The 22754-nt window shown below is 39.2% G+C and overlaps 4 protein-coding genes across 8 annotated transcripts; 1 reads left to right on the forward strand and 3 right to left on the reverse strand.

The window, feature by feature from the left end:
- Positions 1–70: 70 nt before the first annotated feature.
- On the reverse strand, positions 71–4262 carry LOC135580767 (uncharacterized). 2 transcript variants are annotated; one of them, XM_065135236.1, is made up of 8 exons: positions 3962–4262; positions 3245–3325; positions 3072–3160; positions 2908–2982; positions 2666–2784; positions 2416–2595; positions 2266–2334; positions 71–494 (listed from the first exon to the last, which is right to left on the reverse strand). In XM_065135236.1, exons 1-8 carry the CDS (start codon positions 4082–4084, stop codon positions 391–393), a joined length of 840 nt encoding a protein of 279 aa, XP_064991308.1. In that variant the 5' UTR covers positions 4085–4262; the 3' UTR covers positions 71–390. The 2 variants fall into 2 exon arrangements, with proteins under 2 accessions (XP_064991308.1, XP_064991307.1); XM_065135235.1 differs by having other exon boundaries at positions 147–494; positions 3941–4233.
- Positions 4263–5144: 882 nt separating this feature from the next.
- On the forward strand, positions 5145–10141 carry LOC135629478 (pentatricopeptide repeat-containing protein At1g77405-like). 4 transcript variants are annotated; one of them, XM_065136896.1, is made up of 3 exons: positions 5145–6694; positions 7111–7195; positions 9220–10141. In XM_065136896.1, the coding sequence occupies exon 1, from the start codon at positions 5288–5290 to the stop codon at positions 6611–6613; it is 1326 nt and encodes a 441-aa protein (XP_064992968.1). In that variant the 5' UTR covers positions 5145–5287; the 3' UTR covers positions 6614–6694; positions 7111–7195; positions 9220–10141. The 4 variants fall into 4 exon arrangements, with proteins under 4 accessions (XP_064992968.1, XP_064992969.1, XP_064992970.1 ...); XM_065136897.1 differs by having other exon boundaries at positions 5145–6681; positions 9181–10141; XM_065136898.1 differs by having other exon boundaries at positions 5145–6681.
- A 3818-nt stretch (positions 10142–13959) lies between these two features.
- On the reverse strand, positions 13960–15229 carry LOC135629480 (probable pyridoxal 5'-phosphate synthase subunit PDX1.1). Its single transcript, XM_065136899.1, has one exon. The coding sequence runs from the start codon at positions 15133–15135 to the stop codon at positions 14200–14202; it is 936 nt and encodes a 311-aa protein (XP_064992971.1). The 5' UTR covers positions 15136–15229; the 3' UTR covers positions 13960–14199.
- A 770-nt stretch (positions 15230–15999) lies between these two features.
- On the reverse strand, positions 16000–22611 carry LOC135629133 (phosphoenolpyruvate/phosphate translocator 1, chloroplastic-like). Its single transcript, XM_065136313.1, has 9 exons — positions 21987–22611; positions 19966–20088; positions 19737–19889; positions 19314–19399; positions 19062–19146; positions 18788–18907; positions 18548–18616; positions 16617–16746; positions 16000–16506 (listed from the first exon to the last, which is right to left on the reverse strand). The coding sequence occupies exons 1-9, from the start codon at positions 22365–22367 to the stop codon at positions 16436–16438; spliced, it is 1218 nt and encodes a 405-aa protein (XP_064992385.1). The 5' UTR covers positions 22368–22611; the 3' UTR covers positions 16000–16435.
- Positions 22612–22754: the final 143 nt, after the last annotated feature.

A 22754-nucleotide genomic window follows, 5' to 3' on the forward strand; every position in this document is an offset into this window, starting at 1 on the left:
CATGGGTTCCACAATCCACAATGCATCTGCAGCTTGAACAGGAACATCATCTGATTACATTAGATCAGAGTAGAGATTAAAACTGATGCTCATTTTTCACATAAATAGAATTTTCTGATGCACTAGTATGAATTGATGGAAGTATATGAACAAAGAGAGATGGAGAAGACTACAGCATTCTCTAGTAACTCCACAATTATAGGGAAACAAAATCTAACTTGGGCAGCCAACATAAACATATGAATGGGAAAACACAACCATTTTTCTAACCATCAAAGCTTACTCTTGCACAACCACAATCCACAGGTGATACCCCAGATAAGTCCAACAGTTTTTCCTTGAGCTAACCAAGCATGCATCAGAAAGTACCCCAAGCCCAAAGACAAGATGCTAGACCTGGTTTGCTCGCCCACGGCCACCCATCCTTCCTCGTCCGCTACCATAATTTCTCCCACCAACCCTTCCATTACCTCTTCCTCCTCCATATCCTCCACCTGTATTTAAAAATTGATTTAGTTGAAGAACATGAATTTGCAAGTAACTCAGCACATACTATAGAAACAGAAATTACTCTGAAATTTCCAATTCAAGAAAAGATGTTTGAGTACAAGCAAATTTCAAGTCTTATTTTAGCAAGATGTAGGTTAACTTTCTGTGACTGCAGCATAAAGATTCAATTTTTTGACAGAGATAATTAAGTTTTTAAGCACTGAACAACCAACTTGGATGGGCAAAGACCTAGGCACAAAGGCGAGTGCCTAGAAAAAAAAATACTGTAGAAAATATAAATTTTTTTATTTAGAGATTAAATGTAAGCAATTTAGTAACTCATAAGTTCTATATACAATGAGTATGCATGCCTACTTTCATTTTTTAATGGAAATCATTTGAATTCTTAACATCCACTGTTTAATATTGAACATTCTATTAGAAACCTAAGACTAGATAAGACACGACTTAAAACAGTACCCTAAGTAGAATAAAGAAACTAAAAAAAGCATGTTAAAGCAACTAAAATACAATTGCATGCATCATGACTGAACAAGCAAGAATAACAAAGAAGATCTCATAACAAACTATTCATTGGTATTGCTAAATATGGTTCGACCTGCTAAAATTTGCAAGAGATATAATAAACTAGTGACCAAAATAAATTTATTGTCTTCTATTTGTTCCTCCACAATCATAAACTGACAAGAAGTTTAGCTCAGAAGTAATGTTCTAATCAAATATCCTTGATAACACCTCTTTGGCATGTATCTTTGTACTTTAGATACAAGAGCATATGTTAGATGCCCATGATTATTAAAGAAAAGGTCAAAATATATGTTAGATGATGCCTAGCCCTCTATGACTCAAGTTCAACTTAGGAAATGCTGTAACCCTCATCCATTACCCTCATCATCCAGGAATATACCATATATATGATGTCATAGGAACACAACACCAAAACAAGTCTCAATGTAATATTTGAGAAACAAATTGTTATCAACTACAAGTATCTAGATACATTTTTCCCCAGAGGAGATATTAACAAGGTTGAAAATGGATCAGAAACCAATCAAATATTAGAAAAATCAGATACAAATTGGACAATACCTATTTTGCAGTCATATATATAAGCACATATGTACATAAATCAGATCTATGACAGACCCAAATTGTATTTAAAGAAGAAACACATGTAAATATTATATGCATATGATATGCTCCCAAGAAATAATTAAAGCATTAACTCAAACATACCAATCATATTTCATATAGGGAAAAACGTTTATGAAGCAAGTGTGAGAAGAAAAGGAATAATGGAAAAATAAAATCACTTTTATAAAAGCAATTCAATAACACCTCCAATTAGGTTAATGTAAATTAGTTAGATATTTAAATATCCAGATAACAATAGACATGAACCTGTGATCATGTTCGTATCTGAAAGATTCCAAATAGCAAATTTCAGAAAAAAAATAAAACATGTGCAGACAAATTTATCCTCATCTGATTGCTGAAATCAGATTTTGATGTCTCACAAAACATAATCCATCCGACCCATTTTTAACCCTATAATATAATGTTTGCAACTTGATCTCATAACATAACTTTGATACAAATACAATACTTACAAGCGCCTCATAGATCTTATACACACTCAAGAATTAGAAACAACTAATGAAGCTACAATTTGTCAAATCCACTTTCCATACATAAACAAATAAAAACACTATAAAGCAGCAAGATAACACAAAAGATATGGCTACACAAGCTTACCACGATAATTCCAACCACCTCTACTACGTCCACCACCTCGACCCCAGTTTGAGTTCCATCCACCATTTTCTACCATAAAAGAACCGTCAGCTAATTTAAAGACGGAAAAGACAATTTTTCTGGGTGCAATGTTCTGTAAAACTAGAGTACCTTGATTGTGCTCATATCCACCATATCCACCTTGATTATAGCCATAGTCACCATATCCACCTTGATAGTTGCCATATCCACCCTGATTATTGTCATAGCCAGCATATCCACCATATCCTCTTCCCCATCCCCTTCCTCTTCCTCTACTTCTACCTCTACCACGTCCTCGTACATATGAATCTTTAACAAGCATTAAAACCAATCAATTAATACAGACAATCTTAAAAAGATCAATAACTAAGATGTGTACCTTCGTAAAATTGGCCTTGCGCTTGTCTTGGTTGAAGCTGTGGTTGCTGTTGATACTGCTGTGATTGTTGATATCTTTGCTGATGCTTTGGCTGCTCTATACGTGAAGGAACTTGATACCTACCAAAGAGAAGGAATCTATGAGGATAAGGTAGACAGTTCAACATGCAAAGCCTTCCAAAGGAGACTGCCAAATAGATTAAGTTTGAGATGCAACACTACAACATGTGACAAATGGTTTACCCGGGGGAGTTTTCGTTTAGCTCTTTGGTTGACAAAGATATTGAAATCATTGAGACAAGACGTGTCATCTCCAGGCTGCACAACAATTTAAAAATTGAAGACCTTTGGTTCAAGCTCTTTAGGAAATGATTATGTATGAACACCAAATGTGATGCAGACTTAACGGTACAAGACCCTCTTCAATAGGTTCCCAAACATCAGTGATACTGACTGAACTGATTGCAGTATCTTGATATAACCCAGGTATCCTTTTCTGCACACAATATACATGGAGCTGAAGACTAAAACCACTTTTAGCAAAATAAAAAAAAGAATGAAAAGAAGTTACTAAATTGACCTTTATAATCTCAGCAATTGTCACTGCTTTGCTGATTGCCTGTCCCATTGCCTTTATGACAATCTCTCTAACACGTTTCTCCTGCATCAAGCACCATAACATTTGATCATCAAAGAGAAGAAAACATTTTTAACCAACAATAAGCAACAAGAATCAGCAAGTTCAGTGACTGATAGAAAAACAAGCATCAGACAACATATGTACATAATTTACAGTACATATTTATTCTTAATGAAATAATTCATGTCCTGTATTAGAATAGGCCCATACATTCTCCTGAAGTCATGGCTGGACAGCGTAGCATATTAGAATAAACCTTAGATGTCTAAAAATAACAATGTTCCTAATGACATTTGCATACCAATTACAATTTAGCGGATGAGAGAGAGAGAGACTGTAGACTGTACCATACTTCATATGTCAAAGCCATATCTTTTGACAAATAGCTGATGCTGCAACACAGTAAATGGTTTAACAGTTTTGCATATGCCATGAAAATCTCAAAATCGCCATCACTCGTCAAACATACCATCACAAAACATAAAATATTATCTCATGGTTCTAAAGATCTAAGGTTTCTTCAGTAAACAATAGAAACTTAGCTTAAACCCTAAGGAAGAACAGGGACATGCGACATACAACCGATGGAGAACACTGTGATAGATTAAACAACAAGGTCGAACGACAAGGAATCACCGAAAGAAGACGGATCCAGACCTCAAGGAGGCTCGTCGCGTAGCTCACATAGTTCCGGATGAGACCCTGGCTGGTGATTCGGATCTCGTTCTCGTCGATGGCCGATTCTGGGCGCGGCTTCTCCACCCTCTGGTACCTATCCATGGCTCACGGGCCGCTCCGACGACGAAGGTAGGCGGAGCCGAACGGATCGATGGGGGTTAGGGTTTTTGGAAGAGTCTCTTCAGGGGTCCGAACTATCCCAGAAGACAGGCATCTAGCATCTCTCTATATACATAGAAGAAATGATCTAACAGTTGGTCTCGCAGAAGTGGTCGGCACGCAGACCAATTTATCGAGCGTAGAAAATTAGGGCACTTATCACATGTTTTTTCGTTTTCTTTACTATAAAAAATATCCCATATGTGATTATTTTATTTCAATCCTACAGAAATATATGCATATATTATAATAATAAATAAAATATATATTGAAATATGTTGGTCGTGTTTTACTTCTTTTACTAATAAATGCCTCTCATCTGTGACTATTTGCATTTCAATCCTATAGAAAAATAATATAGAAGAAATTAACATATGCCTCTGATGAAAGCCCTCTGCGTCTTGTAAATTAACACTAACTTTTGGGTTGGGTTATTTTTATAAGACAACTTTCTCCTTCTCAATTCCCAAAGTGGAAAATAAATTATTCTGTGAAGATTTGAGAAAATATATAACTCACTTATCATTTTTTTATTCTGCAAAAGAAAAAAGAAGAAAGGTTGTACTCATATTATTCCTAATTCACATGAGCATAAAGTTTTGGAACTATTACAATTACTTAAATACAAAGAAGTATATCCATATTTTAATTGACCACATAAAATGTATAATGCACATTATGATTGATCAATCAATGTAGTTGACAGTTGTATATGTATACAGATTAATTATCATATTCTTTTAATAGATTCCATGATGTATGTAGTTGAAGAGAGTCGAGGAAAAATAATGAAATAAAACTCCACATCTTCCTTCATTATTGAATTTAATAGAGTAAATTTTAGATAAAGTTCTTCAAGTTCATATAGAACACTATTGTAATAAAAGGCTAAGACGGAGAATACCTATCAACATACCTGCACTGTAACTGCACGCACTGTGGCCCACCATGTCTTGATTAATTACTGGGCAGGTAGTTGACGGGGTTGTTAAGGAACGGGTAGGACCGTAGGAGGAGCTGAGCCGAGCGTTGTTCAGTTGTCTGGGCACGAGATCCAGACCGTTTATACGCTCTTTGTGAGATCTGGACCGTTGATGCGTTCGGTTTTCTCATCACCTTCGTCCATTTTCTTCCGATCGCCAAAAGATGGGTTCCCTCGCAATCCTTCCTCCGACCACCGCGTCCTGTTCTCCCCGCCGCCGCCAACTCCTCGTGCGGCAGGTGATCGCCGCCGTTCTCCAGCGCCGGCCCCTTCCTCCCCCCTCCCCACGCTTCCCCGGCTGGACCTCCGATACCGTCCGCGACGTCCTTTCCTCCATCTCCACCTACTTTTTCCTCTCCCCCCGCTCCGTCGGCCGGCAAAGCCCCTCCGGCCGCCACCGCTCCCCACTTCGCCAGCGTTTCCTCCGCCGCGAGTCCTCATCCGCCCGTGGCCCTGCCGCCCGCCGCGACCCCGACACCGTTGCCCTTGGCGTCGCCGGCGCCCTTGAGTTCTACTCCTGGGCGGAGTCCCGCTGTGGCTTCCCCCACGACGAGCTCACTTGCCGAGATATGTCCCGCCTGCTCGCCCGGGCCAACTGCCTTCCCATCCTCTGGCGCTTCCTCCGCGCAAACGAGACCCTCGTCGGCACCGCCACAGTCACCGAGGTCATCAAGGTCCTCGGCGAGGAGGGCCTCACCAAGGAAGCCTTGGCTGCCTTCTACCGCATGAAGCAGCTGCACTGCAAGCCCGACGTCCGTTCTTACAACACCGTCATCTCGGCCCTTTGCCGCGTCGGCCACTTCAAGAAGGCGAGATTTCTATTGGATCGGATGGAACTGCCGGGCGCCCGGTGCCCACCCGATACCTTCACATACACGATCTTGATTAGCTCCTACTGCAAGCACAGCTTGCAGACTGGCTGCCGGAAGGCCATCAGGAGGAGGATCTGGGAAGCCAATCACATGTTCCGGAGGATGCTGTTCAACGGATTCGTACCTGATGTTGTCACATACAATTGCTTGATCGATGGCCTCTGCAAGACGTATAGGATCGAGAGGGCACATGAGCTGCTTGATGATATGCCGGTGAAGGGTTGTTCCCCGAATCGGGTTACATACAATTCTTTTATTAGGTACTACAGCGTCGTTAACCAAGTCGACAAGGCCGTCGAGATGATGAGGGCCATGGTATCACGGAACCACGGGAAGCCCACCTCAAGTTCATATACACCTATTATTCACGCATTGTGTGAGACTGGGAGAGTTCAGGAGGCAAGAGATTTTTTGGTGGAGATGGCAGCTAGTGGATCTCTGCCGCGGGAGTTCACATATAACCTGGTTTGCAGTGCGCTGAATGATGCAGGAGAGGAAACTCTGCCGAAGGATCTTTGCACAAGGATAGAAGATGGAATGCGTACTAGATTTAGGCAGGTGTTGCAGTTGAAACCCATGATGAGGGGCAAAAGCATGTTTATTCAAGAGCAAGTATGAGGAATGTGTGTCCTGTGATGGTGCTCAAAGCGAAGGACATTATGCATTGATACACCTCCTGTTCTTGGGTGAGACCTTCTGGTATGACATGTTTACATTCGCCCATGATGTCATAATAACAATGTTTTCCATGTTACTATGGCAAGTAACTACTTATGAATTTATATTGTTCGCCACAGTAAATCTTAAGATTAATTTTGCAAATCAAAATAATAAGACCAAAGGATATGGTCTCTCAAAGTCATGTTTTCTTCTATTTAATGAACTGGGAGGAAATTGTTATATATGCTCCTTTGATAGTGCATATATGTATCCCTTCTTATACATGATGGATGCTTTTGACATAGTCGATAAAACAACATTTTGGTTCTAAATCTACATAGAATTTGGTTATAACATCTTCGGATGTGAGCTCTGCTTGACATTGTAAACTGCTCTTTTTAATTTTAAGCAAAATTTGAAGTGCTCTTCTCAATTTAAAGTTATCTGTTTCCTAGGTTGAAACAATTTGGAGAAATCCAGGATATGATTTCTATGGCTCAAAATCACTCTACAAGATCTTGGTTTCTTCATCAAAGTAAGGTAATGATATTGTCTTCTTATTGAAATTAATGCAATTTTAATTTGCCTAGCTAGTTATATTTTTACCTTCTGATACGTTTAATGATACAAATTGTTGTTGCTTTAATATATCTTGTTAGCATGTATAAATGAACATTACAGAAGATCCTTCAGCCTCAAATAGTCAACAATGAATGAAGTCATGCATAAGTCTCAAATTTCATCACAAGTACACCTGGCAAAAGAGGACTGAAGTAATGTTATCATGTCATTGTAAGAAGTAGCTTCAATTAACTGGCCAACTAGTATCTATAGCAGTTTCTTGTATTTTGTTTGTTTTTCTGCTACAGGAAGGATGTAAAGGGTCGAGAATCTTTACTGATGACATGATAAACTTATGCTTTTTGAAATGTTTGACCTTTTATTAATCAACCAATGCAGCTAGACTGCAATTATGCAATATGAGACTACCATAATATATGATTTGGCCATGTGGTTCAGTTTAATAATTCTCTAGCATTGCATAGCTTTAAGAATATATTGTTGAATGAAGTTTATGGTGCAAATCATACAATGGATTCAACGGAGAAATATTCTTTGAATAATTGGGATTTAGTCATCTTGTAACCTGAAATAAGATGAGAGTTTTTCCACCTTTATTTCATAACTGGGATTTATGTTTCAAGCACCTATTTAGCTTAGCATCAATTTTATTCGGTTATTGATTCATTGACAACTGAATGGTTGAGAAGTGAAATAGCAAGGGTTGCATGGAGCGTAGCCATTTATAAACAACATGAGGCTAATTATAGATTATTCCTTATATTTAATTAGTTTTAGCATCTTGATCCCTATACTTTAAAAAGTTTTATTAGCATCCGTATAGTTACGAAAGCGAAACATCTAGGTCCATTTATTATAATGTCATCGGTTTTATCAATGAAAACACGAAAACGAAAGATAAAAAAGTAACTTTAATATTGCAATTGATGGTGGTGGACGATATCAATAGTGGCAGACGACGGGGTCGCAGATGACTGTTGTGGATGAGGAGAGTGACGATGAGAAATGAGGGCTGCTCTGTATCTACGTCGATGGCTTTTTCTTTACTCAGTAACTGCATCAACGCCAATGCAGTTGCCAAGTGGTGAAAGGGCCACTAATGCAGATGTCGAGTGGCCGTTTCACCGCTCGGCAACGACATCGACGTCGACGTAGATGTAGAGTGACGAAAAGGTCACTCGACAATTGTATCGACATCAATGCAGATACAAAGCAGCCCTTACATCTTGTTGTCACTTTACTCATCCACAACGATCACCCGCGGCCCCTAATGGTACCGTCATTTGTCACCATTGACATCGTTCATCACCACCAATTGAAACACTAAAATTATATTATTGTCCTTTATTTTCGTGTTTCCGTTGATAAAACTGATAATGTTATGATAAATAGATTTAGATGTTTCACTTTCGTAACTATACGGATGCTAATGAAATTTTTTAAAGTATAGGGATCAAAATGCTAAAAGTAACTAACTACTTGGGGGTAATATATAATTAGCTCCACCATTATGAGACATTTTTTTGAGTTGAATGAAAGGATGGCTTCTGGTAATTAGCAATATATTGTCTCAAGGAATGAAGTTGTTTTATCTTTAGATATTCCTAGAACAAAAAAATTCAAATCTGTTCAAATATCTATATTTAGTTAAAATTTTCATGCATTTTAAGAAAACTGATGCATATGCAAATTAAAATAGAATATAGGATAATATTATTTTCTTGCACTAGACAGGCATGTGTTCTTTTCTTGGAAATTGATTGGTGATGTTAAAGAGGGGTTGATGGTCATGGCAGCCCATGCCTCACTTGATTTCCTTTATTTTGTTTGTAGTTCCAATATCACACGCTATCAGCGCAAATAACACTAAGAACATAGAAATTTGATTTCATAACTCTATCCCGTCATCCCATAATCAAATTCTTTTTGGTTGCATTACCCAGGAGGCCATTTATCATGCCAAAATTTGCCCTCCATGCCAGGTTGTGCGCTTTGGCAAACGCTCAACACGTAAAGCAAGATGGGGAAGGGTGGAGACGTTGCTGGACCATACGGAGTGGATGAATGAACGTGGAATCAATCGCTAGGAGCCAGAAATGAACGTGGTTTGCAACCTTCTCTAAATGTTATTAGAGATATTCTCTAATGCATATTCTAATCTAAGATTGATCATAAAACATTTTATGCTCGATTCTTATTCTTCTTAAATTTTTGTTAGTGTTTGTCGACTTAGCTTTTGGAAGAACCAGTAGTAGTTCTTCAAATAAAAATATTTATTTTATTGCACAATGTTATTGAATTATTAACATACAAAACGTGTATTCCCTGCAAGCATTGGTAATTATCGAACCATGATCACATATGATCTTCCAAGCATGCTGTTTTGCTTGTTACCTTGGTTCTCTACAATTATGGTTCGTCCAATCAGGGTTTCTATAACCTATCAATTCCCATACTTGGGTGGGTAGACTGTATTTATTATCAATGCTGGTCTCAAACCTGAATAAAAAATATTGAGGATTGCATTAGATTACTGATAGCTAACATAAAATTATATCAGATTTTAAGATCTTATAATTTCAATATAGAGTTAGGTCAGGTACTTTACCACCAAAGTGTCCCGAGTGTATAATTGAATAAAATAATAAAAATAAAATTTTGTTATATATGCACTGATATTGTGGACTTGGGTACTTGATCAAGCCGATAGATACTGCTTGTTGCGTATCGATCTGATCGGTGTTTAAAATCTCGAGTCTGGTACAAGGCTGTAGTAGCGTTGTTCCATAGCGAGTTACAGAACAAAACCAGACGCTCGTCCCTAAATCTGCACACCTTTGTCTTTACTTCGTTGCATCCACAACATATATGTTAGAACCAGAACACTTATGAAACATCTAAGTCTATATACTATAATATCGTTGATTTTATCGACAAACATATAAAAATAATGAGAAAAAAATAATTTCAATCATTCTGATTGATAGTGACGAACGACGATGCCATTGAAAGCCACGATTGACTGTTGTGGATAGGAAGAGTGATCACGAGAGGTGAGAGTCGTTCTATATCTACGTGACGTACCGAGTGAAGCTAGCGAAAGGGTCACCCGGCATCTGTGTCGGTGCTGACGCAAATGCAAAACGACATCGCTCGACAATTGCGTGATGTCAATGCAAGTATCGAGTAGCCTTTTCAACGTTCTATATCTGTGTCGACATTAACGTAGTTGTCGAGCGATGAAAGGGTTGCTCGACATCTGCATTGGCACCGACATAAATGTAGAGCAATGCTGCTCGACAACTTCGTCGGTGCCGACGCAAATGTTGAGTGGCCCTTTCGTCGCTCGACAATTATGTTGACATCAACGTAGTAAGCGACTCTTTTGTCGCTTGGTAACTACATCAACACCGATGAAGTGAGCAACCATTTTGTCGCTCAACAACTACGTTAACGCCGATGTAGGGATGCTCAACAAATGCATCGACATCAACGTAAATGTAAAGCAGCTCTCATCTCTCACCTCCGCTCTCATCCACAGTAACCATCCACAACCCCCCAACAGTGTCCTGTACCATCCTTTACTGGACAGCACAAACCCTGTCCAAAGCGTATTACATAGTATAAATCAAAATACGACTCCCGAGAACACCATATCTCACTAGGGTTCGAGAGAACACATCAAATTGCCCCCGGAACCTCACCCCTGGAGAGTTTCCAGGCCGATGAAGTCAAACCTAAATACCTAAATAGCAACGACAAAACCAAATAGACTGTTAATAAGGCTATTAACACTCGGTTGAAATTGAGGCACCTTAATTGTTGATGATGCTTCAGAGACACCTCTAGAGGCTAATTAACTGGTATTTAGCCGTTATTTGCAGGGTTCTTCACATTGACATGGAGGATTCTGGATCAATCACAATCCACTTTAGGACTACAGGACAGTAATTTAACCTCCAATAGGAGGATAGCAATTCCAGACAGCAGGTAGATGTTCCTTGGTTTGCATATCTTTGACCACTGTAGAAGTTTTCAGCAATAATTTGATCTTTGTTAGCTGCTCAAACTGAATATTTTATAGCAAATGAACAGGAAATATAGGCTGACAGATTTTAAGTGAGGAAATTGTAGGAAAAGTTTAGGGAGGAAGAGAGAAGAGAGGAGAGAGGAGAGGGGGTATAAGAAAGAGGAACAAGACTCATCTGATTGGACTGCTTTATAACATAAAATACAGATGAAATCAACTTTGCAACTACTTCTAATGGACTAATTAGAATTTGACTCACATCAAAATCTAATCAAATAACATCTGGATTCAATTTATAATGTATCTCAACACCTTTTGTTATCATTCCTATCTTTTTTTTTTTTTTACACATCATGCAATACACTGTGTTTCTTTCCTAGCAAATATCTCCAGGCAACCTTATATTATTGTCACGAGGAAAATAATCATGATACCTTCAAAGATGGCATCTGTAGCCAGAGGATGAATGCTCAGGCTTCAAGACACACATAACAGGCCAACAGGGATATGGTACTGCGTTTAACAAAGGGATGAATGGGAATATTAAAAGAAAACAAGCTATCAAGCAACTTATACCTACTTCATTGTTTACCTTAGACATACTGCAAACACACCTGAAAATGTATTTTTGTTAATCAGACATACTAATTTAAATTGCTTCCCCAGAAATAAGAATGCTTATATGACTATATAATGTTAATCTTAAAGATAAATAAGAGTCTTCCATACTACTTATGCAGTCTCCTATAGTAATCAAAGCCAAAGGACATCTGTATTTGATAATTGCTTATTCAACGTAATTTCCTCTTTAATTCATCATATACATAATCAACTTCTCTCACCATAATCATCTAATTTTTCGACTGTTGGAATAATCATCTGCAACACTAGTTCCAAATTCTAACTCAGTTCCCACACTAATAATCAACGTTTGTTGTATCGCCTAAGTCGATATGGTACGTGTGGTACAGACCGATATGACTATGAGATGTGAATCGCTCGAGTCTCCATCGGCACATCCCAACGTCATGTGTTGATACACCGATATATACTGATACATATAAACCAACAAATCTTTGAGATGGACCTGGTACTCGAAATGGCAAACCCTACCAATAATAATCTTTGATATTTTACCTCTACTCAAATTAGATCCTTAGATTGCAAATGTGTTTATAGTTTTTCAGTTCCAACAACAATATAATTTTGACAGTTCCTACGATCACAATCATCCACTATATACTCATCAATGCAATCAGCTGTACCAGATTGGATCGAAGTTGACCCTAAAGTAGTCACTTCACTCAACTACATGCATGTCAAAGTTTATCAGTAATGAAACATGATCATTAAATCAAATCTGCTATTACTTGGTTGAAGCTACCCTTATTATAAAACAATAGATCTCTAATCAAAGCTCTTCAAATCAACGTTTGTTATACCGCCCGAGTCGGTATAGAACGGGTGGTATGGACCTGTCCGATCAGCGACTAAGACGCAGATCATCCGTGTCCTGATTGACATGCCCCAGCATACCGTATGTTGGTACATCGATACAAACCCATATGTACCAACCCAACAAATCTCCGAGATGGGTCCGATACCCAAAATGGCGAACCCTGCTTGGGAAGCACGAACACACTAGTTTGGGCCATGTACCGTGTCCGACACATGTCAGACACAGATTTATCACCGACTCGATAGGACACATGTCCAACACGTGTCCTTTTTTATTATTTATTTTTTAATTCATTGGATGCAACGTTCACGTGCTGGACTCAGTGCTTGTGGGCGAAGGAACCCTTCTTCCTCACTAGCTTCCCTTCTTCCTCACCGATGAAATCTTTGGCCCCTCAGACCACCACCACTCGCCAGCCACCTCTATAATTTTTTTAAAAATGACGTATCGTTGTGTCCGTGTCATGTCCTTATCCATGCTTCTAACCCTTCTTCAAATAAACAAGCATGCCTCCCATAGAAAAGACTTATGTCATTTGACAGGATCAGATACCCCTTTCCGTTGATAAGTAAATTACATAACAATCATTCATTAGCTAAAGTATAATTCATTCTGAATCAATCATAAATCACAAATTCTTCAGCATAAAACATAACAGAGTGCTAGGATTTCAATCAGTGCAAGTTCAGAGTGATCTAACCAATGACTCAAACAAGAGTACAGGGTTAAATGTGCCTCCTTGAAACGATATAAACCTAAACATCCATATCACAACTGAGTGCGACACCTATTTTAACATACATGATTAGTGTAATATGTAAGAAACTATGGTAACCTCAATCAAGCATTCATTTAGAAAACCAGACAAAAAGAAAAGAAAATTAATACTGAGATTCTCAGCTAGGAAGATGGAAGGAGATATACAAACAATTGTACCTGAAAGAGGGATTCGGTTTGCCATCAAAGATCATCAAAATTCAGCATAATGAAATCTGCCAAGCAACAATACATTCTCTGTAGCCATACAATACTAATGTCTTGAAGCTGATACACATATTTCAGATAAACAAAACACATAAGCAGTCATTATAGATCAAACACATGTCTGTCTCGCAGCTAATACATATATTTCAGATAGACAAAACACATAAACAATCATTCTAGATAAACCACATGCCAGCAAATCCAAATAATGTTAAGCATATCATGGATGGATGTAAAGAACATAACATGTTAGGCAATTAGGCCCCTTAAGGGCCTTAAAATGCATTATTAAGCCACAGAAATCATTCAAATAGAAACAAACAAACCTACGTGGAAATAAGAGCAGACAAAACCTATAGATTTAAGTGCAGAATGTTTAAACTGCTTATAATAAAGCAAGCAATTCATGAGAAGCTATTTTGATTCAGTAAAGAAACGACCCAATTGTGAAACGAAGAGAAAACGGCCGATTGTTTCTGTGCTTGCCTTCTACTCCGAGCGGGTGGCAAACCTCTCGACCTTGGCATCGTTGAGATTGATCCCCACCATGGCCTCCCCCAGGCCGCAGCTCACCTCCGCCAGGATCTCTGGATCGCTGTAATGGGTGACAGCCTGCACGATGGCCCTGGCCCTGCGCGCAGGGTCGCCGCTCTTGAAGATTCCGGAACCGACGAACACGCCGTCGCAGCCGAGCTGCATCATGAGGGCTGCATCGGCCGGGGTGGCCACCCCACCGGCCGCGAAGTGGACGACGGGCAGCCTGCCGAGCTGCTTGGTCTGCATGACGAGGTCATAGGGCGCAGCGATGCGCTTGGCGAAGGTGAAGACCTCGTCGTCGTCCATGTTGCGGAGGGCGCGGATGTCGCCCATGACGGAGCGGACGTGACGGACGGCCTCGATGATGTTGCCGGTGCCGGCCTCGCCCTTGGTGCGGATCATGGCGGCGCCCTCGCGGATGCGGCGGAGGGCCTCACCGAGGTCGCGGCAGCCGCAGACGAAGGGCACGCGGAAGTTGTGCTTGTTGATGTGGTGCTGATCGTCGGCGGGGGTGAGGACCTCGCTCTCGTCCACGTAGTCGACCCCGATGGCCTCGAGGATCTGGGCCTCGACGAAGTGGCCGATCCGGGCCTTGGCCATGACGGGGATGGTGACGGCGCGCTTGATCTCTTTGATGAGGCCGGGGTCGGACATGCGGGCGACGCCGCCCTGGGCGCGGATGTCGGCGGGGACGCGCTCGAGCGCCATTACGGCGCAGGCGCCGGCCTCCTCCGCGACGCGCGCTTGCTCGGGGGTGACCACGTCCATGATGACGCCGCCCCGCAGCATCTGCGCCAGCCCCACCTTCACCGAGAAGGTGGACGACTTCTTCGGCTCCAAGAGGGCGGCGCCGTTGCCGTAAACCGTCACCACGCCGCTGTCCGACATGTTCGATGAAATGACGTCGCCTTCTTCTTTGCGAGAGAGGAAGAGGAAGAAAAGATGGGGGTTCTTTCTTCGACCCGATCACTTCTTGACGGAGAAGGGAGGAGAAAGGTTGGGTATATGTTGGGGAGGGGAAAGAGTGGTCGGCAATAAATGATCACCACGTGGCCTCTCCGCAGCCCTTCGATTTCCATCTTCTGAACTGTTGTCTCGAAAGGATACATGCTAAGTCACGGGTGACGGCTGCGGCTCGCAATTCCTCTCCAACTTGGACTACGTGTTATTTTATCCATTTTAAAGATATATATATATATATACGGGGAATTTATTTCCTACAATTTTTTTGTTGATTCTGTATTTTTAATAAAATTAAGATATTATCTTAGTGAAAAAAAAGATTTCTAATCATTAGCGTGTTAATCATCTTATGAATCTCGAAAAACATTATTTATGTGATTAAATTATTAATATCTTACTTGACAAAGTAAAGAAAAAAAAGAAAGGATGACCATTGCAGAACACGTCGAGAAGAGAAAGAAAAGGGAGCCACCACGAACCGTCAAACCGACACCAAACGAGAAGATAAAAAGTTGGTGTTATCACAAAAAAGCAATTCTGGCCCAACGAGGAAGTAATTCCAAGGAACCTTCTTTGCTTGCGGTTGTTGCGAATCCCCCCTGGAAGAAAACTGACATGCAACAATGCTGTTTTCAATCTTGTCGTTCGGGTTTCACACTTTATTCCATTCCATAGTATTTAAAATGTAATAGCAGTCAAATCAAAATTTGTTCTCCTATATCAATTGGAAAGAAATGCACAAAAAAGAACCACCATACATAATAATCGTTCAATAAATTCACGAAAATATAACTACTATGGATCTTTTCCCATCGAAATATGTATAATATAATATCTCTAATTCAACAAAAAATTATTCAAATATGTTTTTACTCTTACCATCAAAGAACCTTAACACCAGAAGAAGCATTCGCCTTTGTGCTCTGATGTGGCTCTTGCTGTTGCACATGGAATGGTGAAGTGAGCTACAACAATCCATGTTTCACTCACAAAACCAAAGAAATCCGTCATGGTTCTTCCACATGCAGCACAAGTCTCCATTTCAATTACATTGGGAAAAAGACCTAGACGTTGAGAAGTAAACAGTAGTTGTTGTTCCAAACTCAGGCTCAGTTAGACATGCCATGGAAAATTGGAGAAGACGAATCAGCAAGACAACATATCGCTTTATTTGTAAGATGAATTAAAACTCTTCCGCATCACAGAACAAAACAAAATTGGTTAGTTATGCAGACTTGGGCTTTATCTTCTTTACCCTGGAATAGAGGAAAACTCCAGCAAGTGCAACACCAGTACCTGCAGCAAACACATTTCCTGATAAAATGCATGGAGGACACAAGTGATACTCGCAGGGTGACTGATTCTGATATGGGACCAGCAGGGTTAGGAGGGAGATAAAGTTTTACCGAGTGAGTTGATGGGTGAAACCGGTGTCCTGAAGAAAAGGACGGAAGTCACAATGACCACGACCCGCTTCACACAGTTGCCGACAGAGTGGGTGACAGGTGATACCCTTGCCAGTATCATGTATGAAACCTGATGAAGAAAAGTGAGATAATATTTGTAATTAAGACATATTGGCAAACAGATGAAGAGAAAGATATCTTGTGCTTACCAGAGTAAATAGAGAAGTAATACATGAACAGTGAGTATCCTCTTGTTCAATAAAGGGACAATAGGTGATTCACTATGTTTTTTGCAATAGCACAGAGACATCAAGATTCCAAGTAAATGACTTGCAAGCCACACAAATTTTAAAATAGAAACACCTAAAACCATGCTCCATATATTTGAATTATAAGGGTCTCCCAATGAGGTCAAAGGACAGTCTGGATCTGGTAAACAATGGCTGGGATTACAATCAAATAAGCCTATCATGAGGACAAATTCAGGTGGTTCTATATTGAAAAAAGAAAAACAATTCACCACCAATATGGAGCGACAAGTATATTAAGAAATGAAGTGCTTGTGAAGGGAAAGAAGGTCAAAAAAATTTGTTAGAAATAGAGGAGACAGCAGATGAAGATCCATGAACTAGAAGAGAACCTGTCCTTGATAAAAATAAATTGCAAGAGATGACATGTTACCAACTTTAAGTAATCAGAAAGTAAAATGATTATTAATGTTATCTTCTACTATCTACGTCTCAAAACTTCATAAGCTCTAAACCATAGTAGTATGAGTTATAATGTGTGAAACTTCAGTACCAGCATTTCTGCAGTTTTAGACTACAGAGCATTAAGAGGTATAGTCTCTTTTCAAAAGATGTCTTCAGAGCTAGTCTGAAAACTGGTCAGTGTTTTAGAGGCTTTTAAGTTTTCCAAGTCCACCAATACATACCAAGACCCATCCAAATGATTCATTGTGCATCTTAGCCCTTGCTTGGATTTAGAAATGGCCTATTATCCTAGATCAAAGTGGCAAGAAACTGCACAACTCTATTGATATTCTTAACATATATGTACTCCAATCTTATCAGGCACTCTGAGCAGATATTCATTTCATCTCTTACAATCTGGTATGTTCATTTCATCTTGCCAGCAAAGACTTTCCATTTCTACTTCTTTAACACTTTGTTATCTCTTTTTCCCTAGACACTAGGCTGGGAGCATGACCAAACAAGGATAAGCAGGTACATAACTTCAGCTTCTAACATCCAAAAAAAAAATCAGCACAAATGAGGGAAAAGCAGATGCAGATGTGAAGTTTCATGAGGGAGAGAAGGCCAAAGGAATGGGTAAAAGTGGAGGCAGAATGAGATAATTGTCTAAATGAGAAGATCAGCTTTGATGCACGTCAGTGGAAGGGAAAGATCCATGTAAACTTAAATAGTTGGAAGTGAAGTGATCGTTGTTATGCTGCCATTGTTTTTTATCACTTGCACACTAAAAGAAACCCCAAATAGTGGTATCTAAGCTTCTAAACACCATCAACTTTGAAGCATAGTGGCCAACAATATAATGATATAGTTCCAATTATGTTATTTACAAGATTCTAGCCCAATCTAGACACAGCACTAAGACGGAAAGAGAAAGAATTGCAAATGAAGCAGAAAATATTTGCAATTGTATCTGTGAATGTATGTGATTCTCAATAAATCAACTCCAGTATACAAAAAGCAAGCAAATTACCAGTGACACAAAAACATAAACAAGCTACTCCTATATTTAAAACATGAGAGCGAGCATCCTTTTAATTTGTCTATCAATCAAAATATTTTAGAAACATAAACACATTGACCAAATTGCTGAATACAAGTTTAAGTGGAAAAGTATATGATCTCAGGAAGCACAGATGTCTATGCACAAAATATGATAAATAATTTAGAATATCTCACCTGCTGATAAGCATGAAAGCAGAGTGCAGCAAGAAGAGATCTCAGATATATCTCTTTAAAATTCAAACCCTAGATATAGAACACCAAGCCAAATTGAAAATAACATTAGAATTACATATTTCTGAAGAACCACTTATATGTACAACAATTTGTATATGTAGATATAGACATTTAGTAAAAACTTTATATATCTATATGTACAATTAAGCAAGAATTTGCATTTTTGAGACTTGTACTTACAGCGGACTGCAGATATGAAGGGGTAACCTTGATGCCCTCCACAAAAAAAGTTGCAGGAGCTAGAAGGCAAAATGACATGATAGTTATTATAGAGAAGAGATTTATATTGTCCAATGATTCCTGTAACAACAGAAAAAAAGTTGTCATATTTTCTTCATAAAGTTGCTTCATTATAACTAAGTGATACATTTCCCTACAAGGAACAACCATAATAATGTTATAAAAGATTACATTATATACGTAGCATATACATTCTTCTAGATATCTATATCACCTCTTTCTTAACCATGGCTTTCTTGCTAAGCACATTCCGGGATTGGAAGGTCAGATTGGAAGCCATCGCACTCCAAAATCCAGCCCTAATTACAGCAAAAAATCAACCGATAAAGATTCTAAACTTCTGAACCAGAACTGTTTTCATTTGAGAGAGGGACAGAAAAGCCCTTGAGTGCTTCATGCAATCAATCGTCAATATTTTCCAAACCTTTTTAATAAGCTCTAAATTTGAAAAGTCATGATCTTTTACCAATTAAAAGAAGCTTCAGTGAGAGAGGCCAATCCCACGCCACCAACAATCGGCACAAGAGATAATAGAACCCATATGGTAGGCATCTGCTTCACATCAAGTAAGAAACTATTTTTTATGGAGCAGACTCATGAAATGTTGAAGCTATACATTACAGTTTAAAGAGAAATTTATTTATGGTTCTGCAGGTTAATGGTCCAATAGTCAAAGAATAAATATCTGCAGTTCTACTAATTCTTTGTAAGAAGCACATAAACAGATGGCTGATGGCCTAAGTTTTAGAAAGATTACAATCTTCAAACTGCACAGTTTTTTAAGGCATTGAGAATACAAAGTAAACATAAAAAAACAATTGACTCATCCAGACATAAGGTCTTGTTTTAACTTTTATGCAAAAATGTGAAAAGTTAAAAAAGGAATTACCTCTCCCAAAAATAAGGCAGAAAGAAGTACAGAGAAAAAAGGCTCCATAGCTTTGATTGTGTGTGTGAACGAAACAGCAACCTTTCCCAGACTCATATTCGTAAAAAGGTTGCCCATTGTATGGACCATAGCTAATGGTAAGATGACAGCAAGCTGAAGAAGATGTCCTAATTAGAAAAAAGCTTTCTAACTGATCACTTCTTGTAATTCTCAACTAAGCATCACATACCTGTGAAGCAGAAATCTTTGGTCGCTTGTATAGATTGGTGGTCCACATAAACAAGACAAGAAAAGTTCCAACTGCAAATTGAACTGTTGTGATTGTAAGTGGAAATGTAAAACCCTTCAGAACCTGTGACATGTAAAGGAAACATATATGTTACATATGCCACATCAGATGACAACGAAAAGGAAACACCTAATGTCATGTGCTTCACAATTTCACATCACAGAAGGTATCTACTGACAGTTTATCAACAAAAACATTTTCCTTCTAAAACAATATGATACAAAAGCCAAAGAAACTAATATATATTTGCCCCAAATTCAGCTAGAAAGTAACTCATCACATGATCACTTCAATAACATCTCAGTATTAAATGGAAATATATTTATTAAATCTGAAAATAAGAAATGTCACATCCACCCATCTCTGCATTACCTATTAATTGTGAATACACCCTAAAAATCTTCAGCCATCACCTTTAACAGCAATTTAAGATGAAACAAACCACAAAAGTTTTCTTCATCTCATCAGATTTATGTGTTTCCATGCGTTAAGAAGAAGTCAACAGTACAAAATATTTACCTAAGCAGCTGAACCTAATTTAGAAACAATTATGTTTGTTGACATCCTCCAGATTTTACTGTTCTCTTTTTGTTACAATAAGCATATAAAATTACATAGGGGTCAACCAAGGACAAACTACATCCATCATGTTAGAACCTAAACCAGATCAAAAGTAATATTGATGACCATGAAACTAGTGACCAGGCCACTATAATCAAATTTTAAAATCCTCTGTATAGTATGGGGTCAAATAAAGTTGAAATTATCAAAAAAAAAAAAAAACACTTCTAAATATGAGCATTACCAACCTCAAAGGAGGTCAAAAAAGAAGTGTTGTTTGGACTATAGGAAGTCTAAAGGGTTCAAAAGATTTGACAACCAAGGTCATCAGCTTTCATCCATTGTCGAATTTCTACTCACATGAATACCTAGGACATACTTTGATGCAAGTTCACAATATCTTATGTGTCTCTTGTCTATGAGCTTTGTGGCTCTATTAACGTGGTCACTAGACCATATATGCCTTTTTACATATGCAAATACAAAAACATACTTAATATTGCTTACTCTGGTATTAGCAAATATTCTTCCTGGCTCAGCTTTTAAGAGGGTCATAGTATCTGGCCATGAGCTGTTTGAGTAACCTGTGCCAGGTTTGCTATAGAAAACAAGCCCTCCATAGTACAAAGAGAAATAATTCAATAAAAAAACCATATCAGTGTGCAAAGACCACCACATTTCATGCAACATGAATTGATTTTGAACTTGTTTTATCCTCCCAGCCAATATATCAGGTCTATGAGGACTTGACACACACAGCGTAATCAAGCTAGAACTATCACGTCAGTACAAGCTAAAGGGGAGGATTTTTTTTCAGAATATTCCTTAGTCTAAGAATATTCCTCTCACCACTCTATAAACAGGAGTTCAAATATGATATTTTACTTTTATCTCATACATTGAACCTCTCACTGACTTGACTTGAGTATGGGATTGGAGTGATTTCCCTGGACATTCCTACGAGGAAATCACCAAGAGAAAGCATCCAACCTCCTCGGAGATCTGGTTCTGATGCATGACGAGTCGGCTCCACTATGTGAATCAATAATCAAATCTGACACTAATACCCCTGAAATCTAACAAACCTGTTTTTTTATCTTAGCAACCACTTCAACGATATGCTGCAGAAATTTTCTCAACAAACCCATCAGAGTTTGTAATGAAAATAATTTAGAGGAGAATCCCGGCAAAGTGTAGTCATTTGTAACTCGTACGGCAAGAGAAAACCATTAAATCTTTCATTCAAAATAGAAACTCGGATCATTTAGGGTGGAGTACCCAAACAAGTGATCTCCAGATCCGAAGCAAAAGGGAAAGCAATTGTAATCGAGGGATTCAGAGCCGCCAGTACTAGATTAACATCGCAAAGACGAAACGAAGGAAGAGGAGAGAACACGTGCCTGCTTATTGTAGATGTTGAAGTAGATGTTGAAGAGGTACCAGAGACCAAACAGCGACCCGAGCTGCAGCGTCTGCAGCAGCCCTCCTCCGCCGGCATCCTTGGAGGCAGCGTCGCCGTCGGGGACGGAGGTCGCACGGACCGCGAGGCCATCCTCGGGCCTCCGATCCGAGAGAGACGGGAGGGAGACCCAGGGGCGGGGGACCGAGGGACCCTGGGAGGAGGCAACGACGGAGAATGAGGGGACGGCGGCGAGGGGCCGCAGGCGAGGCCCACCGCGGTGGAGAGGGAGGAGCAGCGGCGACCACCGAGGAGCCGGCGGCTTGGTAGAGCTTCGGAGGAGGGGAGGGGCGGCAGAGGGCGAGATAGCGGCGCTCTGCATCGCTTCTTTCTTACTTCTTTTATTCTTTCTTCCTCCTTTCTTCTTTCTTCCACAGAGCAAACCGACGACTTATGTTGGCCTTCTTCCGCTGCTGATCGTCGTTGGTGGCAGTGCTTCGAGCGTATCGAGGAGAACACAAACACACGGTTTTGTAGTTGAAAACAAAGACATGACAATAATAATAACAATAAAATGTTTCCTGTAATGTTCGTCAGAGACAAAAACAAAAAAACAAAAACACAATTATTATATTTTATTAACTAATATCCTATGTTTAATTTGATATTCCGAAGGTTTCAAATCTCGATCTTATAGACTAAGTATGAATCTGTCTTTAAATTTTTATCATCATCCAATTATATTATTGTTATTCTTATTATGGATATA

The sequence above is a fragment of the Musa acuminata genome, chromosome BXJ3-1 (assembly GCF_036884655.1).
Source record: "Musa acuminata AAA Group cultivar baxijiao chromosome BXJ3-1, Cavendish_Baxijiao_AAA, whole genome shotgun sequence".
Lineage (NCBI taxonomy): Eukaryota > Viridiplantae > Streptophyta > Magnoliopsida > Zingiberales > Musaceae > Musa > Musa acuminata.